General features: G+C 37.2%; 3 protein-coding genes across 3 annotated transcripts; all 3 read left to right on the top strand.

The window, feature by feature from the left end:
* The first annotated feature begins 662 nt into the window (after window positions 1-662).
* si:ch211-103a14.5 (guanylyl cyclase-activating protein 1) lies at window positions 663-3786 on the top strand. The gene is made up of 4 exons (XM_020934277.2): window positions 663-946; window positions 1723-1872; window positions 2362-2452; window positions 2620-3786. Exons 1-4 carry the CDS (start codon window positions 749-751, stop codon window positions 2754-2756), a joined length of 576 nt encoding a protein of 191 aa, XP_020789936.2. The 5' UTR covers window positions 663-748; the 3' UTR covers window positions 2757-3786.
* Window positions 3787-4545: 759 nt separating this feature from the next.
* irf6 (interferon regulatory factor 6) lies at window positions 4546-9581 on the top strand. Its single transcript, XM_020934001.2, has 8 exons — window positions 4546-4809; window positions 5067-5261; window positions 5584-5779; window positions 6390-6488; window positions 6555-6818; window positions 7936-8328; window positions 8407-8525; window positions 8692-9581. Exons 2-8 carry the CDS (start codon window positions 5088-5090, stop codon window positions 8920-8922), a joined length of 1476 nt encoding a protein of 491 aa, XP_020789660.1. The 5' UTR covers window positions 4546-4809; window positions 5067-5087; the 3' UTR covers window positions 8923-9581.
* A 269-nt stretch (window positions 9582-9850) lies between these two features.
* eps8l3a (EPS8-like 3a) lies at window positions 9851-18273 on the top strand. Its single transcript, XM_020934130.2, has 20 exons — window positions 9851-9985; window positions 10468-10553; window positions 10625-10698; window positions 10774-10838; window positions 11087-11245; window positions 12453-12602; window positions 13028-13092; window positions 13172-13239; window positions 13303-13454; window positions 13525-13624; window positions 13762-13835; window positions 13911-13985; window positions 14392-14537; window positions 15133-15271; window positions 15356-15396; window positions 15480-15570; window positions 15648-15752; window positions 16071-16156; window positions 17569-17701; window positions 18048-18273. The coding sequence occupies exons 2-20, from the start codon at window positions 10492-10494 to the stop codon at window positions 18057-18059; spliced, it is 1797 nt and encodes a 598-aa protein (XP_020789789.1). The 5' UTR covers window positions 9851-9985; window positions 10468-10491; the 3' UTR covers window positions 18060-18273.
* Window positions 18274-18432: the final 159 nt, after the last annotated feature.

The following is an 18432-nucleotide window of genomic DNA, read 5'->3' as shown; positions in this document are numbered from 1 at the left end:
CCCTCCAAAAGTTTTGGGGAGGAGAATTCCAGAGGGAGGAGCCTCACCAGAGATTATAATAAAGTCATGTTTCCTCAGTTTGATTAAAACATGCAGGTCTCACATCAGCCACAATCAAGTGACCTTTGTAAGATTTAAACATGCTGGACAGAGAAATGTAAAAAAGTCATGTTATTGACGTCAAATTTGTTTTTGCAATTTGAACAACCCCTCAAGAAAACACAAAGAAAGAAAACTATTATCCATATAACAATTGCTTTTTTTTTTTTTTTTTTTTTTTTTTTGTCTTTGTCTTTGTCCCATTCGTTTTTTAATAAAATTCCTTGTCAAAACCTGCCCAGGTGTGAACAATCAGAAGTAAGTCATAAGAAGTAAATCATAACTCTTTCCATGACACTTCAATAATTTTATAACTCCAGTAATCAGATAATGATCAGATTTTTGGTGTGCATGTAAACATAGACACTGATAGTTCTCTGTGCAGTAGCATGCGTTTCCAGGGTCTAAGGTCTCTTTAATTAGTTAAGTCTTACTGTCAGGCAAAGTGGATTATATATTCATCCAGTTTCACACAAGAGTGCTGACAGATGATTGGCTGCAGCTCAGGGAGGTCCTGCTGCTGCTGGGGTTTCCCTCACAGACTACAGACCAGTTATGAGCAGGAGTGCGTTGGACCTACTATGATGATAGTTGCTATGCTTTCTAAAAGAATTTTTTAAACTTTTTAGCTGGAGATAGAAAATATATTATGGGCAACACCAGCGGATCAAGTGTGGAGGAGATGCAAGAATGTGAAAGTCATCAGTGGTACAGGAAATTCATGACAGAGTGCCCATCGGGACTTCTTACCTACTACGAATTTAAGAAGTTTTTTGGCCTGAAGAATTTGTCAGCGACTTCAAATGAATATGTCCATACAATGTTTAGGACTTTTGATATGAACGATGTAAGTGATTTCACTCCTGAAAGTTTTATGTTTAAGAATGGTGTGTGTGAACAGTTTTTTGCTTTTGTTAGTACTATTGGAGAGTAAAGCTTGTTTATTTCTGGGCAAGGGTCAATAGCTATTACTAGAGAAGCTTATCCCAGTGACAAGCCTTATCCAACTGACCCAGAACTGCAACCAGACTACAAACACTAACTGTCAAGTTGAAACATTTTATACCATTTTTAAGGGTCAAAAATATATATTTTACTCACTTATAATTATATTTTATTTCATTATGTGTATTATATGAAATTGTGATTCATATACAACATTTTGAGGACCTTTTCCCTATTCTAAAGATATATTTTGTTTTAATTGTTAATCATTTTTTTTATCATTATTCTGAAATACATAAAATACAAGTTCAAATAGGATTGAGAGGAAGTAATTTTCCCTTGCAAATGGTGAGAATGAGTCAATGAATGGAGCATTTACTTAAAAAAGCTGAGGCCAGATCTGGGTAAATCTTTTTTAAATCTGCACTGTAAGTCTTATTTATCATTTTTAGCAAAACAAAACTAGAAACATATATTTGTCATGTTTATGTGCCCCTTTGATTTCTTTAGGGTTATTTACTTATTTGTATTAGGGATTATGGGTGAATAGTCTTCATAAAACTTCTAATCTTACACAGTTTATATCTTGCTCTGGTTTTTCACAAGGAAAAAATGTTTTCACCAATACAACTTATATTTTATTCCTGTGTTATATTATATTTTGTATGTTGTTTGCAGGATGGGTACATAGATTTTATGGAGTATGTGGCAGCTCTGAGTCTGGTGTTGAAGGCCAGTGTGCATCAGAAGTTGAGGTGGTATTTTAAGCTCTATGACATCGACGGGAGCGGGTGCATTGACAGGGATGAGCTGCTCCTCATTATTAAGGTGAGACATAACTGAATCAGGAAAAAACATTATGGTTTTAAATAACCTAAAAATCTGATTTTAAAACTGTATCATCATAGTCATCTCTCATCTACAACCTAAACCAGGATTTTGGGTGAGAGCTATGCAAATCTCTTGACTGTCCTGAGACAACCTGCTTAGACCCCTGAGACCTGAAATAGATACAAGGATTAAAAAGAGGATCTGGAATTCCACCAGGATTAGGGGCAGACCGATGTTTTCAGAGGCAAGAACTTGAAAACACCAGTTGACATTTGCTGACCCCTCCTGGTCAAAGCTAAAAATACAATTGCAATCCTAATTATTACAGTAGGTCAGTTAATTAAAAACACAAATGGTCCTGAGAACGTTTTTAGCTGTATATTAATTGGGAGTATATATTGTTATCACTAAATAGTGATGTATAGTAAATATGTTTGTTTTAAGGTATCAAATAAAAGTGCATTAAGTTCCTCTTTTGTGTTACAGTCAATTCGTGCAATCAGTGGGATATCTCATGACATTTCTGCTGAGGACTTTACCAACATGATGTTTGACAAGATTGACATCAATGGAGATGGTGAGAAGTTTCATGCAATATTTATAAAATTATGGTCAGTTTGTATTTTAATTGTATTTGGGTATAATTTATAATGTTCTCAAATAACAATTTCTCAATATTCTAGTATGTGCCTTTACATAGAAAAATGTGATTATATTTGATTCAAAGCAGCAATTGTTTTGCAGGGGAGCTGTCCTATGAGGAGTTCATGGAGGGGATTCAACAGGATGAGGAGCTGCTAAAGATGTTAACAGAGAGTCTGGACCTGACCCATATCCTGCACAAGATCCATGGAGAGCTCATAGACCAAGAGGGATGCTAAAATATTGACTATTTGCTATGCCACAGAAAAGATATTGGCCAACACAAAGGACAGCACTACCTGAACATGGGAGAAGGATTACTGACCTTTTAAATCTTATGCTATTTTATGAAGAAACACAAAAAATACACACTTTGATCCTTTATGTTCTTACATTTCACAGATCCTCAACTTCAAGTGCCAGAAATGTTTTGAACACAAAATGTTTAAGTGAATGCACATTTTCTTGTATTAGAGTAAAGAAAGTTCAGCTATAGAAACTGTGAATTGTGCAACTAGGGTAGAACATGAATATATTTCTAAATAAAATGAAAATGTTTGAAAAAAGGTTAGAATCTTCCAGCAAGTTGCAGACAGGCCTGTCATGATAACAAATTTTGAAGTGCAATATATTGCAGAAGAAAATATGGACAATAAACAGTAATATTCAAACTACTTTTTGCTACTGACACAATAACCCAAGAGTAGATTTAAACCACAAAAACTATTCTAAATCTACAATATTGTAAAAAATGGCTTAAATATTATTCTTTAGCCAAAAAATAACCACAAATTTCCCAGTAGGGCAAATAAATTGTACATACGATAAATACTGACCCGAAAATATTGTTCCAGCTTTCATATACTGAATGACAAGACAATATAGTAATTATCATGTAAGGTCTATTATCAGAGAGGACCATTAAGAGTGGATTTGACCATGCTCGGGAAGTGGTATTGCAAGCACATACATAATTCAAACATGAAGTACAGATGACAATTGCAAATTGCTCTTGATTTGCATTGCTTTGTCATTGCTTTCATCCCAAACAAACAACTGAGTGACTGCCATTGAGTGCATATGCCACAAACCACCTTCAAATGAAATGCAAAATAGCACCCTGCAACAAGACGTGCATGCAGTCCTGGAAAATATGCACTCAAGAGATGATGATAGTTTCAGGGAGTGGCTCTCACTGATGGGATACCTCAACTAATTCATCTGCATTTCAGGCTCCTCTGTTTGTTTATATAAAATATTTTCAATAGATGGGTAATGTGGACTGCGTCTTCTGTCTTAGATTTAGACTTCGTCAAACTTTATTGATCCACAAGGAAAATTATTTAAACACAGTAGCTCACACATCACATTAAATATAATAATAAAGGGCAAAAAATATAAATGGTAATAATACATTCAAAATACGTTAGAAAAAATAGTAAGATACTGGTGTCAAATATGGTATAATTATACAAATATATATGCACAAGAACAAATAAAATATAGAAATACATAAATACAAAATATAGAAAGAAATGAAAAGAAAGAAATGTATGGAGAAACAGTTCAAAGATTAAGAAGTGACAGACAGGACATAGGGTTATCTCTTACATAAGCCAGAGTTGTTGTATGGACTGGAGTATGGTATGAATGCAGTCCTGTATCTCTTATTGCAACGATGTATCTTCATTATACTAATATTCATTTTCAAGGATAAAATGCCAGTCCTGTTTCACATCAGTAAGTATACAGAAAGGAAGGCAAGTACAGAAAACCTAGATATATGGTAAAATATTCCAAATACTGAATATACTCTCTATTATTTGCGTGAAGAGTAACCTGCCACCATGTTGCCAATATCCAGAAATGTAAGTATAAGAATAAGTAGCCCAATGTAGGTATGTTATGTGACCCAATAGTTTGTTGTTCTTTGGTGTTGGTTCTTTGTATTTACAGTAAGCCAGGCGCGTGTCCGTGCGCCTGTCCCTGAAGCAGAAAGGTGTGTCACCGGGTGACGTCATGTGTACCTGAGTTTCGGTGAGGAGGAGGAGGAGGGGCTTGAGCCCAAAGTAGGTGAACATTTTCACGTCGCCGCACCGCTTCTACCCTAGATAAACTTTCACTTTGTTGTTGTGAGACGGCGATGTGCGGCAGAAACGGTGAACTTTGACTTGGTGGAAGTCTGTGTTAAAGTATAGGAAAAACTTTAGTACCATACCGAGGATTTGTACAGCTGTTTGCGCACTCACGGAGCAGAAAAGCGCCCGGTGACTTCCTGGTTTACCGCCACAGGTAGGCTACGTGCTTTATAGTTTCCGTTGTTGCTGTTGTTGTTGTAGGTTAGGTTTGGTCCATTGCTTCTATCATACTGTCTTTAACAAGCATATACGTTGGATCTGCTGTTGTGGTTTACTTCTGTGCACTAGACGACATGTCGGCCATTGTACCTGCCCTTTGACCTCTGTATGTAACTTGTATGGGACGTTTGTCTGCAGGGGCTGTTACAAATATGCCTGGGTTACTTTTAAACGTCTCTTTTTGTTTTTTAGGGGGCTATCCTCACAGGCAGGATGTCGGTTACCCCACGCCGTGTGCGCCTGAAGCCGTGGCTCGTGGCGCAGGTGGACAGCGGGCGCTACCCGGGGCTGGTGTGGATTGACCGTGATGCCATGCGCTTTAAGATCCCCTGGAAACACGCGACCCGCCACACACCGCAGCACGAGGACGAAGACACCATATTCAAGGTGGGTTTTTATGTGACCAAGGTAAAGGCAACTGCAAAGATAGACGTTGTATACAAGTCATATGTTATATTTATAATTTTTGACTTCAAGGATGTCTCAGTGATTTGATCAAGCTTGCCTTACGCGATGAATATATATGCTTCTAGCCTTATTTTTTGCTTACATATGACACATATGACAACCTGCCTGACAGAGAACCTCCCATATAGACTTACAGTTTCAAAAACACTTATTGTTTCATATAGTTGCATTACTCAGACATTTTCTCACACAATGGTATTTTCCACTTGGATGTTTCATAGTCCTTGTCATTGGCTTACAGGCGTGGGCTGTGGAGACAGGGAAGTTCCAGGAGGGTGTAGATGAACCAGATCCAGCCAAGTGGAAGGCTCAGTTGAGATGTGCGCTCAATAAAAGCAGAGAGTTCAACCTGATTTATGATGGCACCAAAGAAGTCCCCATGAACCCACTCAAGATCTATGATGTTTGTGACATACCACAGCCCATGAGTAACCAAGGTACTACTGACAAAATTGACATCACCCATATGGGGGTGGGGCAGGAGCCAGTATTCCTGCATAAATGTATTTATTTTAATACATTCAATATGTCACTACTTTATTTATCTAAAATAAGGGCTATTCTGTTTGTCATTTTCTGGTCATAACAATAAAAATAGAGCTGTGATCAGTTGTCATTGGAACACTCATGACGGGTCCACGATTAAAATAATGTTATTGTATTTTGATCATCGTAATCGTTATCTGGACAGATGAAAGAACATGTCAAAAGACCTTTTTTTAAAAAAAGAAAAGCTGCATTATTAAATCAAAAAGTACATACTGTATTCATAAATATTCTTTCCAGAAGCATTCAGTAACCATATTTCAACTTATCTGGTTAGGAATGATAAAAATGAAAAATTAACAAATCTATGGACTGCAAAAATAGTTGTTTGATCTATTTAAAAGCAAATTATATCATTCCAATTTTGTTTGATCCCATGAGTTGGCATAACTTTTACACTGGGGGACCTGCTTAACATGATTCACACTGTTTTATCTAGGCTTGAATCTGTAATGATATAATGTGTGACTGTAACGATAACCTACACAATCTTTATTACAGCCCTTTCTGATGCTGGTTCATGGACTCCCGGAGATGATGATGGCGGAGATGATGATGTTCCCAACACACCAGAATCCCTGCCTCCCTATCCATCCAATGGTAAAAACCTGCATTTTTATATATATCCTTGCATCTTTTTTACTTTAACTTGATTTTCAATTTTAGGCACCAGCCCATCTCCTCTGATCCTGTGGTCTCCATGCTCAGACGCCTCCATGCAGCCCCCCAGCTGTCCTCCTTCAAACGAGGTCTGGCCCAAAGAGGAGCCCAACAAAGTGTGGCCAAAAGAGGAGCCAGTGGATGTGGAAATGCAGCCTCCCCCAATGGCTGTCATGGCTCCCACTGCACTGCCTGAAACCATAATGCACCCCCCGCCACTGTCTGAAGCCCTGTTTGCCACTCCAGAGACATGGATCAGTTCTCTGCCAAGTAAGGAGTAATATTAAAGTGTGACTGAACACCATATTCTTATTTTTAACAAGTAAATTATGTTCATGGTGCTTTAATAAAATGGCAATGGCATATTTTTAACATGTTTGAATTAGGGATGGGCATGATTAATCGATAATTGATCATTAAGAATTTCATCGATTACGTTAATTTTAAGCGACAAACCGAATGTAGGTTGCCGTGTGTAGCGTGACCAAACAAGGGGTCTGTACATGTGTCTCTGCACTCAGAAGGAGCGAGCAGACACAAACATTCGGTCAGTCTGCAATGTACCGAAGCACAAATGCGTATTTAACGATGATGTGTACAAGAAATTCCACGCTTTCTGTTGTGTTCGGGACAAGTGTGAGTCCTTGTGCACAGTGTACAAAGCAGGAACATATGTTTCTGTGTCCAGTGGGAAAAAGCTTTACCAGGTGAGAGTCGCGCAATGTCGATGACGAGGACTCACCTCCCTCCCCCCGTACAGTGTCCTGGTTTTGACAAACGCAAATATGGTCACACACCTGTATTCCACTGAGTCATGTCTTTTAATCTGACAGAAGTTGACGCATCAGCGCACAAGAGCTGTAGTTTTATCTTCGCTGAGTTTATGCAAATTAGCGATGCGGTTTTAAGTTTTGTTTCTGTGAGAGTTGCGCAAAACTGAATTAAACACATTATAATGTCAAACGGGCTGATGTGGCTCTAGAGTCGTTACGGTTTATATGTCGTAAAGTTGAATTTATTTATGCAGATTAGTAGTGCAGATAGTAATAATAATGATGATAATTTTAATATAAAAACGTTAATGATTAATCGATCGTTAATTCTTCCGACGATTGATTAAGAAAATTTCATCGAATGCCCATCCCTAGTATGAATACTTACATATTTTTACACTGTTTTGTGAAAATATATACTTGTACGTTCACATGTTAATATATGGCTTTAGTTGTACAGTTGGGATTAGTAAAACAAAAACAAATTGGCAGCTACATTTTGCAAATATGGCCTGTTTTGTCTCTTTATACCAGATCTATACAGAAATTTGTAGGTGACAAAAATGTAAATCTATTTAATTTTATTCATCTATCATATCTTCTTTCTTACATAGTGACTGACCTGGAGGTGCAGTTTCTGTACAGGGGCAAAGAGATGTGTCCCACAGTCACAGTCAGTAACCCTCAGGGCTGCAGGCTGTTTTATGGAGACCTGGGTCCGATGGAGAATCAGGAGGAGCTGTTTGGACCCGTGAGTCTGGAGCAGCTGCGTTTCCCCACCACCGAGCACATCACCAACGAAAAACAGCGCATATTCACCAACCGCCTGCTGGACGTGATGGACCGTGGCCTCATCCTGGAGGTGAATGGACACGACATCTATGCCGTGCGCCTCTGTCAGTGCAAAGTCTACTGGTCTGGCCCCTGTGCTCCCAATCCAGCAGCCCCCAACCTCATCGAGAGACAGAGGAAAGTTAAACTGTTCTGTCTCGAGTCTTTTCTCAGTGGTAAGAAGCTCTGCACAGTCAACACAACTTACACAAAATTACACAGATAAATAAACCAGGCATTTGTTGTCATTGTAGGTGTGATTGCTCATCAGCGTGGCCAGACTCCAAACCCACCCAATTTTGAAATCAGTCTGTGCTTTGGAGAGGAGTGGCCCGATGGCCGCCCCAGAGAGAGGAAACTGATCATGGTCCAGGTGAGGTTTGTTCGGGAAAGGCTTTTGTTTTTGTAATGCATAAAGTCATGGTGAGCTTTAATGAGTATCCTTTATACAGGATTTACACACATGGCATGTATGCACCAGCGTGTCACATGCTTTACTGGTTATACACATCTCGACCTCTGTCTCTCCTCTGCTGTAGGTTATTCCGGTTGTGGCGCGAATGATCAGTGAGATGTTTTCTGGAGACAACACTCGCTCCTTTGACAGTGGCAGCGTTCGTCTGCAGATTTCCATCCCTGACATCAAAGACAACATCGTGACCCATCTGAAGCAGCTGTACTGTCTGCTGCAGACCCACCAGGGCCAGGATGGGTGGACCATGCCCCCTGGTCCCGGTATGAACATTGTTCAAGCTCTGCAGTCGCAGTGAAGCACAACATATTATAGACTATTTGACTCTTGACTACCCTTGCTCACTAGTACTTACTTTATGTGTATTATCTTGTATTGATGGTCATTTTCGTTTCCATTGTATGTGAAGGGGACACATCTGTAGACTGCACAGGCCAAAGTCTTTTTTTGTCATAAGAAAACATTTTACAAAGTAAATGAGTTACAGAAGTGGTCAGGGCATTATTTACCCTCAGTACCCTAACTGCCAAGTGTCCTCTTGTCCAGCCCCCTGAGTCCCATCAGTACTGCTCATTTATCTTCTCCTGGTGCCATTCAGCTTTTAATGTTAAATATAAAATATGCCCCTGTTTTGTTTTTTTTTTTTCGTTTTTTTTTTTGGTTTCTTTAACATTTGTGTAATATCAAACCTTGTTCAATTCATAAAATGTATCCAGTTACCGGATTATTGAGTATTTTCTTTTCTAGATGTGTAACATTTTACATCATTGCCATTTATAAAACATTTAGCAATAATCAGATTTATTTGTCTGTTTTGAGATGGAGGCCAACGCACTTTGAGTGCTGAAGTACAGTTTATATTTGGTGCATATGTACTTAAACATTTTTGTATTTTAGCCATATTGCTATGATGACAAATCTTGTAGTGCTTTGAATATTAAATCATGTCTTCTTTAAACACAGCATTGGTGTGCTGGTGAATAGAACACAACACTAATCTAGCAATGCTGACCTCTAGTGGATTTTTTTATAACACACCAGGCTTCAATATTTTGTTTTCGTCCTTGGATGTCAGTTTTAATTTGTTTGGTGGTTTACCAAGTTGCCTTGTTTATTTTCGTTCGTTTTTAGACTTTTCAATCTTGCACATTTCTTTATAAATATAATATAATTTTTCCATGCTGCTGGTGCTCCTTGGTGACCTCTGGCTCACACCCTGATCCTGATCTGAGCCTGCCCAGTCTCAGGAGTTAAAACGGACTTTGACCTTAATTATATGAGGAAGTCCTGGGTGGATCATGCTTCTGACAGGAACCAATTTAAACTAAACATTGCCTTGGACTGACCACATCTCAGCACAGGTAAGACTTGTAACTGACATCATTCTGTTGATCAAGTCGTATTTGCATACTTTAAAAATACGTTTGGGTGTATTCAGTTACAAAGATTATGTATATAATAATTTGGATGCAGTGGCTTGTAGCTGTAGACCATTACTCTATGTTGAAATATGTGGATGTGTTTATTGGTAAATTATAAACTAGACAGCATTGTAGACAGTATTATGTAGATTTATAGTTGAAGTGTGTCTGTGGCTACGTCAAGCCTTTGATTAACTAAACACTTTCCACTATGCACAGTATCCACGTTTGTGTGTTATCTCAAGATAAATTATAAAAGTTCATAAATATTTAAAACTTTAAAATATTTTATTTTGTTCAAAGTGTCAAACAAACAAAACTATCAACTCAGCTCATTAAATGAATGATTAACATGACCCTGTAGCCACTCCTTTGCAATGTACTCATCATGGTATATATTCTCCGATGTACCTGGAGTGTAGGTGTGTCTGTGTCGAGAAATAATCATGAGGGGTAATAGCCCTTTTGCGAATGACACCAGCAGCTTTAGCGAATCCATTCACTCAAGGTAAGTCGTCTGAATGCTCGTTATAACTTTTCTCAAGGAATATTTATTTTAAAAATCATATTTTATTACAGCAACTTCTCTGCTCTGGATGAAGTATCTTCACAGGCATCCAATCTGTCCAAGCCCAGTGCTAAGGCAGTCTATAGTGAGTATACTGTGTATAAAATATTGTTTTTGTGTCTCAGATGACCACTAGAAAACACGATTTTTTGTTTATCAGTGCAAAGGAAGGAGTATGCTGCTTCAATAAACAAGATGTTGGACACATTTCAATACAGAGTGGAGGTAATAACACCACATAATTCTATGTTATACATCAACAGAACAAATTATATGAAATATTTCTAAAATGTCTTTGATTTTAATCGAATAAATACTGTAAGTGCATTGCCATAGTACTGCTTTGTAACCACTAGTATATTAAACTTTTTTGCAATTCATCTTTGACTATGTGCCCACTATCATAATGAAACAATACCACAGAACTTATAATGGATTATTATGGATTTGACTTCTATTACTCTCCTCTGCAGCATTTGTTTACCTGTGACCTGGATGGGAAGGATCTGAGGAGCATATCGGACTGTGTGGAGAGGCTGAGGCTGTTGGACGGGATGGGGCGAGTGTGGGGGCAGAACATGGTCTTGGCTTTGAAGGGGGCAGCCCTGGTCCTCACCGACACAGAGACAAAGGTACTGTGCCCACATTAAGGCTGTAATATATATCACAATTGAATCACAAAGAAATCAAAATTGTACATTGGCATTGCAAAGACTGTAGTAACATAATTGCACTTGCAAACAACAAATAATCTTCTCTTATTATGCAAAAAATGCTAGTCATGTAGTTTTATCAAATTGTTCAGCCCTTGTCCACATGAGGGTTTATGAACGGGACCGTGACGTCATGTGAAGCAGAACAGCCCATCCAAAGAGCAATCACAGGACACATGGAAACACCTGCTATAAAGATAAACAAACACTTTTACATAATATTTGGTTAATGGTTGTTTGCTAAATCCGTCAGTGGTGTTTGCAAAGAGATAATGATGGACAAACTCATGTTCATTTTGACAAGACATTTTTATTTAGTTTAGTCTTATCCTTTTGGCCAAAAATTTTAATTTTAGCCCATATTTAGTTGAATGGTTCTTTTGTTTTAGTCTAGTTTTAGTTGGCAAAAGTTTTATGTTTAGTTACATTTTATTTAAATAAAAAATATCAGTACTTTTAGTTTAAAAAACATATTTTAATAATAATAATGCATTAGTTCTCATATAAGTGCTTTTGGTGGAATAAAGTTACTTTTGTAGTCAAAGTTACTTTTGTAGTCAAACTCCCCTGGGGCAGACTGACTTAAGTGAGGCTGCCAGTCTGCGCCATCTGTCTCTGACCACCACCAACACACAACACTGGCACGCCACTGTGGCACCTGATCTCAGGTCTCCCATCCAAGTACTAACCAGGCCCAGCCCTGCTTAGCGCCTGATGAGATCAGGCTTTGACAAGGAGGTTTGGTTATAGTCATAATTTAAGTTAAATATATGCAATTCTACATTACAATTACATTTTGAAATAGAACATTGGTTAAAACTATGATACTTTTTTTTCAAAGAAATTAACACAGGAACAAAGATTTATTGATTTGTTTTTTCTTATAATAATACATAACATCGGTTTTATAAACTGCTTTTCACAGTAACTCAAAGACACATCACAATAATGTAACAAAAAATAAGGGCAGGAATAAGGAAAGGGATAAGAAATTTCAATAGTTCAGTTTTACAAAAAGATGAAAAATGTTGTAATAAATTTCAGTAATGACATACAAATGTGAATTTCAAAGGTCTGTTGTTTTTTTAAGTTCTCATTAGTGACAGAAGTTGTCTGTATTTTTCAGGAGGAGCTGGAATCCATAGATCTCAATGATGTGATGGAGATTCAGTCTGTTGTGGAGTCTGGAGTCTTTAACTCTCTGCTCACAGTGTCAGTGCAGAGTCGTACCAAATCTAAAACCAGCATCTTCCTGTTCCAGTGTGACGACGTCAGGGTGAGCAGTACAGTGGTCATACTATACTATCTCACTCTTTTGTTTACTTGTATTTGGGATTAGAATTCCATGACTATTAGTACATTACTAGGAATTAAAGGTGGAGGCACCAATAAAGGAAAACTGGGTGGATGTGTTCCACAATATTTTGGAGAAACTGACTAGAAACTGTGAAATTTGAAAGGAAGTGGAACTGACTATGTTAATCCAATAAAACTATTCATTTTTATTCCCAATTTTTTTTATTTTATTTTTTTTTGTTAAATTTATTATCATGTTTTTTAAAGATCATATGACAAAATTATCCTTTATACTGTTTGCACATTGTATTGTAAAGTCAATGAAAATATAAGCGAAAAAAAGAAGAGGAAATTTGATTGTAGAAAACATGTTGTCATGTTTTGTTACATTTTCACTGTGTGCAGGCCGATGTGGTTGAGAAACATCTCTCTCATGCACTTTCTCGTAGAGATGAGATTTCAAGTCTCAGGTAAGGCAGCTGAAAAGCTCATTATATTATATTATTACATTGCACATTTCTTGTAGGTCTTTGTCTTTTGATATTACAGCAGTGGCAGTATAGGCTCTCCACCACCACCAGAAGAGCCAGTGCTGTTGTGGACTGCCCCAGATTATGGTAAGACACAATGCTCACTATTGTATGTAATATTGTATACTAAAATGGGTTATGTCTGAGCAGAAGATGACACCACTCTATCTGAGGTGACCTTACATGAGGAGGAAGAGGCATTCCCTTCTCGAGAGCAGACCCCTGTCCCACAGATGACCCCCACAACAGAAGATGAACACCTTGACCCCCCCCGAATCTACACAGAACTGGATAGAAATGTGGTCAGTAACAAAATAAAGACAAAATTAACTCACTATCTGTGTTTTTCCTTAAATATTTTATCTTTTGCAGGACATCTTAAATCATATTTTAGGTGACATTGAAATTTTCATGGGGAAAATATCTGCAGTTTTAGCCAAAAATGGAAAAAAGAAGAAGAAAAAGAAGAAAGGTACTAGTATTGGTAACCCAAGTATAAATATGGCTTCACTTCATTGAGGCATGTTATGTTATGATTAGTCTGACATGTGTAAAATTAGTATCAAAGTCATTGTATGCAGTAGCTGTTGACTGTTGTCTGTTACCCAGTGATGGACGGCATGCCTTCTGCAGAGGACTTTGCTGTCTGTCTGCGCAAAATCAAGTCTGGTTTTAACTTACTGGTATGTGTCATCTTAGTCCATTCTTAACATTTTTACTATTAATATCTAACTGTGTATTTTAAATCATGTTTCTAGGGAGAGCTGAATGGAAAAATCAATAACCCAAGTGCTGCAGACTTTGTTCACTCCTTATTTGCAGCACTGGCGTATGTAAGTACAGGTTATGTTAGTACTTCTGTTTGGGTTTTACATGAAATCATATAATTTCATCTGTCTATGGTTATTTAATGGAAATTTGGACTAGCAAAATTGCTATAGATAGCATGTAGGTTTGGTCAAGTATAACTTTTGTTTTTATTTTATCAGTCAAAAACACAAGCTTTTTAGTAGAATAGAGAAATTATAAATTAGACTAGTTTTATTTTTTGTCATTGTACCTGTTTGTTAAATCTTTCAGAAATAATAGGAATTAGCTGTTGACCTATTGATCACATTGTTTCGTTTATGCCACAGACATTCTTACTCTTACTGTTACAATTCAGTGTTTTGTGCATATTGGTATTGGTGTGTATAGTACATTGGTAAACCCACACATTGTTAATTGTACTCATTTTAGGTGGGGGCTCACTGTCCCGAAGGCCTGCCCCCCTCTATACTAGTGCCTGTGTTAACCCCTGACAGTGTGCAGCTCATGAGGGAAGAGGTGACAGATGCAGAGGAAATACTGTGGCAAAGTCTGGGAGAGGCCTGGAACACTACCAGGTAAAAGAATATTAGTCAAAGCAATAGCAGGAAGTAATAGACTTGTTCCTACAACTGCCCTGAGGGGACCAAATAAATACCACCAACTTGACTGATCTATCCTGATAACTTCAATGTATATTGCTGTTGTGTTATTGAGTATAACACTTGACCTGTCTTACCTGTCTCCAGTCCTCTGTTAAAAAATGATTCTTGTGAGCTTTGGAATGTTGTTACCTCATAAAAACATACTTGGAGTAATCTCATTATTAGTATGTCTACATATTCAAAACCAAATGTTGTTTTTTGTTGCGATTTAGCATAGATACCCAGTGGTTCCAACGAGTGGGGTACTCTTACGGTATGTTTTCACTCTGCGTGTTGAAGCCCAGCTTAGTCCTGATATAAACTAGGATTGGTCCCATTCTAGTCCTGGCATAGCCCTCATCTAGTCCCATTGACCGTATGGCGGTCCAGATTTAGTTATGGAGTTAGTCAAAGTTAAGTCCAAATTTCCACGAGGTGTATGTAAGTGTGTAAGCAACCCTGGTTATAATATAATATATAATTATAATATATAACTGTTATAAATAAGTGTATTTCTGAATATTTACAGTGCAGACTGGGCTGAAACTGAGGAGGATATACCCACCTATAACCTGGAGTTTTTCGATGGCTGGCAGCCTCCTGAGGTGACAACAGAATCAGATCCTCACGATTCTGTGAAGAGGCAGCCAATTAAGACTCCTACCAGTGTAAGATCATACAGTTATAGAAAATTTAACATGAATAGCTTTTCAGGATAACATATCTGAGTGATATACTTTTTTTCTTTGTAGAAAAAACCAAAATGGAAACCCCCAAAGCAATATACAAAACGGTAAATCAAATAATCTATTAAAAAGTTCCTGATACAGTAAGTACAAGCTGTTGAATCCCCTTATCTTTTTTCGGTATCTGCAGCTCAGGAGAACCTGAATTCATGGTGGTTATGTATGACTTCACCTCAAGAAATCACAGAGAGCTCTCAATTGCTAAAGGAGACACAGTTGAAGTAAGTATCTGTTCAGTTTTTTGACATACTAACTATTTGACAACTTAGTTTGTTGATTAACATTTGTTTGTGGCCAGCTGCTCGACCGCTCTAGACAGTGGTGGAAAGTGAGGAATGCTCAGGGAGAAGAGGGTTATGTGCCCAATAACATTCTCCAGTTAATGGATCAGCTTAATGAAGAGGTAATACATTTTTTAAGATAAAATTTTAAAGGTACACTGTGTAACTTTTCTGCTGTGGGTTCTGCTGCCTGCTTGTCTCCATATGCAGAGATCGTATTGCTTTATTAATGTTCTGCTATATGGCGCTACACTTTTTGCCAATAACAGGCTTTTTCTTACAAAAAACTGAGTCAGTTATAAATTCTTTCTAACTGTAAGCAGGGTTGCTTGTTGATGGAGAAAAGCAGAAGACAAAGCTTATACAGAAAAGTACATATAGTACATCTTTAAATAGCAAACATAAAAATTCTTTAAATCATATATTGTGATGTCTCTCAGGACCTAGATGGTCCACCAGTCCTCACCAAGAGATCAAAACCTGCTGAAGTGAAATCCTGGCTTGAAGACAAGGGCTTTACCAAAATGTGAGTCTGATGATTAACCAAGAAACATTTTGATTAGAATCAGTGATTGATTCCAGCACATTACGCATTAATCAACTTCCATTACATCTGTTTTATTACCATGTGTTACCAAGGACCTGATAGGCAGGACAATTTGTGGAATCATATGATTCAGGAATGCTCATAGTTTATGATAGGGTTCAAGGTTTTGTCCTGCATATGGTTCACATCACAGTGATTTTACTGGACATAGCTGCATGAAACACAAACTGGCATTTACGTTCATTTACGTCCTGTCAGCACAAAGGCGAAATAGTTTTTGTTCACAATGGTTAAAAAAAGTGGTGCCCAGACAAATATGTGGTTCTTGCTAGATGAAAGGCTTTTGAGTTAATGGCATATATTATATTATTATGGCAGTCTGGGGACAGATTCATTGTTTTTGAAAGAAATAACCATACATTTATCCGTCAATCAAACTTTATGTATAGAGCACTATACAACACTGAAGGTGACCAAAGTGCCTCATATTAAAATCAACACAATATAAAAACATGCAAAACATTAAACAATGAATTTAAAATGATTTAAAAGTCTGTGGTGAGGCGCATATCAAGGACAGTTTGTTCCAGAGTCTGGGGCCAGTGATAAAGAAAGCCTGGGCAACCCTGTGTTTGAGTTTGGCTCTGGGGACTTCCAGTAGAAGCTGGTTGTTTAACCATTAACCCCTCTTTGAGCTGTGGACAGACAGGAGGATCAAGCCCGTTAAGAGCTTTAAAAACAAACAATAACATTTTAAATCAATTCTAAAAGAAACTGAAAATAAATGAAGAAATAACTGGAGTGATGTGCTGACATCTTGAGTATCGATTAAAAAAACACGCTGCAGAGTTCTGCATGAGCTTGAGGCGACTGGGGTGCACTGGGACACAGACACGCAGTAGTCTATGCCCTGTATCAGAAATCATGACATCAAATTCTATGACATCTACACAAGAATATTAATGTCTATAGTGCATTTTGGCTTTTATTTTGTTGTTATATTTTTACTGTGTAAGAGTTCACATTGCCATTTTATTGATTAATAGTTTGCAAGCATGGCACTACTTTTATAGCATTTAATAATAGCAGTTAGGTAATCGCCTATCACTTTGCCTTTATCTAACAAAATTAAATGTGCAAATCCACCCATTTTATTACCAGCGTCTTATCAAAGTTGTGTGTGCATCATGTGCATATTACAGGACAGATTTAATATTCACATTGGCTATATTTATATAGCAACAAACAGCTGATCGTTATGATTTCTGGAGTGACTGAAATTTATGTTACATCTGATGTCAGTAATCTGATTTCCCTTTGATTGTTGTTGACAAGGGAAATTATGCAAACATGGCAAATTATTATTATTTTTTAATGTTGTTGGTATGCAGTACTGTGCGTTGTCTGGGGGTTCTGAGTGGTTCAATGCTTTTGGGAATGACCAGAGAAGAGCTGAAGACCCTCTGTCCTGAGGAAGGAGGGAGAGTCTTCTACCAGCTACAGGGCGTCAAGGCTGCTTTGGCTGTGAGTCCCTCAAAGCTTTTACCTCACATTATGTTGATATAGGGTATATCTTTTGAAAATACCAGATTTAGTACATGAGTTAATATTCTGTCCTTCCAATTACATCAACTTTAAATGAGTATTTATTGAATTTTAAATCAGATGTTGCATCCAGACAGTTGCTCTTACTTAAGTAATAGTGTTCCAAAATATTTTTTCTTACTGGAGAAATTTCTTGGACCACTACTTTGTACTTCAATGTCAGTAATATTATTTTGAAGTAATGTTACTTTCTTGTAATTTTGACTATGGTACTCTCCTCTCCTTTGGTTAATAACCACAATAATGTAATCCATTTTTGGTACAGGCTGGAAATTAGATACCATCAGCACTGCAGAGAAGAAACTCACGCTTTGGTCATCTACAAAACAACTAGAATTTCTGATAATTGCATCAGTGCTTTTCACATTTATTGTATTTTATTATTCATTTTTTAGAACACTTTTAATTGCTCACCAGTTATATTGTCATAATAACTGTCATAACTTTAAAAAGCTAAACATTTTAACTTAAATGCATTCTGTATTTAACTATTCATGTCACATTTATTACATGTGAATTTCACATATATGTCATTTGTCTTATTTGTTTTAAATTTAACTTTAAATTAACAAAATGGTATGTTAATAGTAGTTAAAGATCATTTTTGATAAGAACATTTCATGATTTAAAACTGTGTCACGTGTCTGTTG

The sequence above is a fragment of the Boleophthalmus pectinirostris genome, unplaced genomic scaffold (genome assembly GCF_026225935.1).
Source record: "Boleophthalmus pectinirostris isolate CB_2022bp ecotype Guang Dong unplaced genomic scaffold, ASM2622593v1 HiC_scaffold_3, whole genome shotgun sequence".
Lineage (NCBI taxonomy): Eukaryota > Metazoa > Chordata > Actinopteri > Gobiiformes > Gobiidae > Boleophthalmus > Boleophthalmus pectinirostris.
The sequence above is the reverse complement of the archived record's forward strand: the minus strand, read 5'-3'. Positions and strand labels throughout refer to the sequence as shown.

Coding starts and splice junctions, on each gene's coding strand:
- si:ch211-103a14.5 (XM_020934277.2), top strand. CDS start 749: ATGGGCAACACCAGCGGATCAAGTGTGGAGGAGATGCAAGAATGTGAA. Junction 947..1,722: donor GGACTTTTGATATGAACGAT/GTAAGTGATTTC, acceptor TGTTGTTTGCAG/GATGGGTACATAGATTTTAT. Junction 2,453..2,619: donor GATTGACATCAATGGAGATG/GTGAGAAGTTTC, acceptor ATTGTTTTGCAG/GGGAGCTGTCCTATGAGGAG.
- irf6 (XM_020934001.2), top strand. CDS start 5,088: ATGTCGGTTACCCCACGCCGTGTGCGCCTGAAGCCGTGGCTCGTGGCG. Junction 8,329..8,406: donor TCTCGAGTCTTTTCTCAGTG/GTAAGAAGCTCT, acceptor TTGTCATTGTAG/GTGTGATTGCTCATCAGCGT. Junction 8,526..8,691: donor GGAAACTGATCATGGTCCAG/GTGAGGTTTGTT, acceptor CCTCTGCTGTAG/GTTATTCCGGTTGTGGCGCG.
- eps8l3a (XM_020934130.2), top strand. CDS start 10,492: ATGAGGGGTAATAGCCCTTTTGCGAATGACACCAGCAGCTTTAGCGAA. Junction 10,839..11,086: donor CATTTCAATACAGAGTGGAG/GTAATAACACCA, acceptor TCTCCTCTGCAG/CATTTGTTTACCTGTGACCT. Junction 15,571..15,647: donor CTAAAGGAGACACAGTTGAA/GTAAGTATCTGT, acceptor GTTTGTGGCCAG/CTGCTCGACCGCTCTAGACA.